Source organism: Quercus lobata, chromosome 2 (genome assembly GCF_001633185.2).
Source record: "Quercus lobata isolate SW786 chromosome 2, ValleyOak3.0 Primary Assembly, whole genome shotgun sequence".
NCBI lineage: Eukaryota > Viridiplantae > Streptophyta > Magnoliopsida > Fagales > Fagaceae > Quercus > Quercus lobata.
The window spans coordinates 88,691,785-88,696,139 of NC_044905.1; the positions used below are offsets into that span (position 1 = coordinate 88,691,785).

At 40.3% G+C, this 4,355-nt stretch overlaps 1 protein-coding gene across 3 annotated transcripts; it reads left to right on the forward strand.

Annotated features, from left to right (window-relative positions):
• The first annotated feature begins 218 nt into the window (after positions 1-218).
• LOC115977069 (EIN3-binding F-box protein 1-like) lies at positions 219-3,947 on the forward strand. Of its 3 annotated transcripts, none has more exons than XM_031098714.1 (3): positions 219-510; positions 1,202-3,107; positions 3,165-3,947. In XM_031098714.1, the coding sequence occupies exons 1-3, from the start codon at positions 486-488 to the stop codon at positions 3,166-3,168; spliced, it is 1,935 nt and encodes a 644-aa protein (XP_030954574.1). In that variant the 5' UTR covers positions 219-485; the 3' UTR covers positions 3,169-3,947. The 3 variants fall into 3 exon arrangements, with proteins under 3 accessions (XP_030954574.1, XP_030954575.1, XP_030954573.1); XM_031098715.1 differs by having other exon boundaries at positions 220-510; positions 1,202-3,148; positions 3,206-3,947; XM_031098713.1 differs by having other exon boundaries at positions 220-510; positions 1,202-3,947.
• Positions 3,948-4,355: the final 408 nt, after the last annotated feature.

Below are 4,355 nucleotides of genomic sequence, written 5' to 3' on the forward strand. Positions count from 1 at the left end.
CAACAACAACAACAAAAGGTGAAAAAGGGGAATAGGCGGTAACCGGTTGATGAAATTGATGACGTGGTGGGCTGGAGCTGTGGACTGAAAGACCGGTTTTGAAGGGAGATACATTGCATTTTGCATGATGTTAGAGATGTGCCTGAATCTGAAATGTGCCTCTGAGTGTGACACCTTTATTTTTCCTTATTCCTTTTCTTCTTCTTTTTTCTCTCTCTTTTCCCAATAAATATTTTATATATAAAACCCTTTTTGCCTTAACACCCATATCTACATTTTTTACACGTACATACCTTGCTTGCATTCTCAAAAACTCAATCTTCTTCTTCATCTTCTTTTTTGCCCTACTTGTTGGGGTTTCAGATGCTCTTGAGCTTTGTTTTCCTGATAATAACAATAACAACGACAACAGTTGTGTGTGGAGGGTTTTGTGCTTCTGAGGCATTGTTTGGATTTTGTTTCTTCTGGTTTATTAGTCTTTGCTCATGCCTACCCTTGTCAATTACAGTGGTAAGCTTTTCTGGGTCTTTGCTATTTTTTCTGTTTTCCTTTTTGATTAAGTGGTGTTTGATTGTATTTTTTTTTTTTTTTTGGAGGATTTGGGTTCATGGGGTGTTCTTTATTTTTGTTTGATTTTAATGGGTGTGTCTTGGTTGCTAATTTAATATTGTATTGATCTGCATGCTCATAGTTTGAGGTCCTGAGTATATTTTTGATATGGGAATCGTCACTGATTTGGATTATCATAATTGGAAATTGAATCACACTATATTTGTTGATTGATTCTATTAGGTGATATGCTTTAAAACCCACTTCATCCTTGGGGAAGATCTCTCTTTTTTTCTTTTTCTTTTTTTGTAATAAATTTTTCTGGTACACAAAGCCTATGCCTTTTTTTTGTTCATGGGAACATCAAGTAGGAGCCTTTTAGGTTCAGGAAGATTGTTATTTTCTAGAAGCAAACTTGGACATTTATGATCTAATTATGCTTAGAATACATGGTAGATTCTTATTGGATTTGCTTTGCAGAGTGAAGGAAACTTAGATCTTTCCTTATGGAGTAACATGTTAGAAACCGTTTTTGTGTGAAAATAATAGATTTAGCTAGTTTTAAACAATTTTCTTTGCCGATTCCAAAATAGAAAAATAAATTTGTGTGGACAATTTTATCTGATATTATTTTTTGTCATTGGGATTTCAGGTGATGATGAATTCTATTCTGGGGGTTCTTTTTACCCAAATCCTATGGATTTGGGTTGCTTGTTCTCAATTGTTTCCCAAGTGGATGTGTACTGCCCCCCAAGCAAGCGGCCTCGAATTAGTGCCCCATTCATCTTTGGAAGAAATGAACTTGAGCAGGACAAGAAACCTTCCATTGAAGTTCTTCCTGATGAATGCCTTTTTGAGATCTTCAGACGCCTTGATGGAGGCAAAGAGAAGAGCTCTTGTGCTTGTGTCTCCAAGCGTTGGCTTATGCTTTTGAGTAGCATCCGTAAGGCTGAAATTTGCCATGAGTTGCCGGTTTCTAATGATGTTGATATGGTCACTGGTGATGAAGATCAAGATCTTGAAAGTGATGGATACCTTTCAAGGTGTTTGGAAGGGAAGAAAGCTACAGACATTAGGCTTGCTGCAATTGCAGTTGGAACTAGTAGCTGTGGGGGACTAGGAAAGTTATCAATCCGAGGAAGCAACTCTCTTCGTGGGGTCACAAACCTTGGCCTCTCATCTATTGCCCATGGTTGCCCTTCTCTCAAGGCTCTTACTTTGTGGAATGTTCCTTATATTGGAGATGATGGACTATCTGAGATAGCTAAAGGATGCAATTTGTTGGAGAAGCTTGACCTTTGCCAGTGTCCCACAATTTCCAACAAGGCTTTGATTGCAATTGCAGAGAATTGCCCAAATTTAACTTCTTTGAATATTGAATCATGCTCAAAGATTGGGAATGAGGGCTTGGAAGCTATTGGAAGGCTTTGCCCCAAGTTACACAGTGTCTCTATCAAAGATTGTCCCCTTGTTAGGGATCATGGAGTATCAAATCTTTTGTCTACAGCTTCTATGTTGTCAAAGGTCAAGCTTCAGAGCGTGAACATCACAGATTTCTCCCTTGCCGTGATTGGGCACTATGGCAAAGCCATTACAAATCTAGTCCTTAGTGGTCTCCAAAATGTGAGTGAGAAAGGCTTTTGGGTCATGGGTAATGCCCAGGGTCTCCAAAAGCTGACGTCGTTGACAGTTACTTCTTGTCGTGGGATAACAGATGTGAGTCTTGAAGCCATCGGGAAGGGATGCATCAACCTGAAGCAGATGTGCCTTCGCAAGTGCTGCTTTGTATCCAACAATGGAATGGTAGCTTTTGCCAAAGCCGCAGGATCACTGGAGTGCCTCCAATTGGAAGAGTGTAACAGGGTCACCCTATCAGGGATTGTTGGTGCCCTCTCAAACTGTGGTACAAAGTTGAAGTCTCTTACCCTAGTGAAGTGTATGGGAATCAGGGATATGGCTTTGGGATTTGCCATGCCCTCTCCTTGCACGTCTCTTCGATCCTTGTCCGTAAGATACTGCCCTGGATTTGGTACTGCTAGCCTGGCTATGGTGGGTAAGTTGTGCCCTCAGATTCAGCATGTAGACTTGAGTGGACTTTGTGGAATAACTGATCCTGGGCTTCTCCCTCTTCTAGAGAGCTGCGAAGCAGGACTTGTGAAAGTGAATCTCAGTGGCTGCTTTAATATCACAGATGATGTAATTTTGGCCTTGGCTAGGCTACATGGAGGAACCCTCGAGCTGCTCAACCTTGAGGGATGCAGGAAGATTACTGATGCTAGCTTGGTGGCAATTGCAGACAATTGCTTGTTACTCAACGATCTAGATGTGTCAAAGTGTGCGATCACTGACTCTGGTGTTGCAGTGCTTTCTCGTGCAGAGCAGCTCAGTCTGCAGGTCCTTTCATTGTCAGGTTGCTCTAAAGTATCAAACAAGAGCATACCTTTCCTGGAAAAATTGGGTAAGACGCTGGTGGGATTAAATGTCCAACACTGCAATTCAATCAGCAGTAGTACAGTTGAGCTGCTCCTAGACTCTTTGTGGAAATGCGATATTCTCTCCTAATCGGGGATGGAACCTTACACTTTTGCTGGATCAAGAGGCGGAGATATTCTCTCCTAATCGGGGATGGAACCTTACACTTTTGCTGGATCAAGAGGCGGATATAGCGGTGTTGAATCAGATTAGGAAATCCAAAACTCTAGTATGACCTCAAAATATAGTAGATGCATAAAGCTCTTAAGTCAACTCACATGGTTGGTAGTTTCAGCATACCTTTTCGGCCCATCCTCAGTGGGGGTGCCTATGGCTCAGTGGCTTGGTTGTTTTCCGGGGGACTCTGGCAGATCACTTATCCAACCTTTTTTGCAGGCTTTCCCAATATAGGAAAGCTTGTTCAACTATTTTGCTCCCCATTAATGGGAGGCTTCTTACTTTATTGCCATGGTTCCCTGAGAATACAGTTACCAAGTCCTGGTTTGAGGTTCCCACTTGCTCCTGGTTTTGTTTGCTGGATGTTCATACCCCCCAGTGTTTTAGCTTGGTTACAGGTTTTCGAGAGTGTTAAGCTTTCTTTATTTCCAGTCTCACAAAGTCTGTTGTCAGATTCAGTCCAAGTTAGTTTTTAGTGTCTAATAAGGTTCCTGAAGTTGTTTGGGATCCTTGTTTTCTACATTCACAAGTGTGGTTGCTTTGTGCAGTTCTAAGCGATGGTTTCCTTGGATATATTGGTTGTAGCATGCAGTGGTGGTGGCAGATACTTCATCGTGTTTGCCATGACAACCTTGTTGGTTGTTGTTGTTATTGCTGTCTTTAGCTTTTGCAGGTTTCTCTTGTTTATGGATTGTACACTGCAACTACTTTGTTGTTTAGTAATGAAATGGGGTCTTTTTTGTTTTGTATTTCTCTTGTTGGGGATGGAATCTTGTATGTTTCGTGGTTATGTGATCTCTCTCTCTCTCCACCTGGACCTTCCTTTACCCCTTTCTTTTTCTAACAGTCTTAGAAATTGCTTCCTCATCCCTGAGAAATCCTTGGGAAAATTAGATTTTAATCCGATAAATTTGTCTTACAAGCCAAACCTTACAGTATTAAAATAACAAATTAAACCCACAAGATTCATACAAATGTAACAAATTAACCTTGTTAACACCGTTAGGATCTCTTGATCTGAGGTTTAATTCGTTATGAACCTCAAATTTAATTTAATTCTTTTGAAACTATATAATATAATTTATTATATTCTAAAACTATAGGGTTTAAAATGGTTTTTTCTTTTTTTCTTTTTTGGGCGCCGAATTAAAATGTTA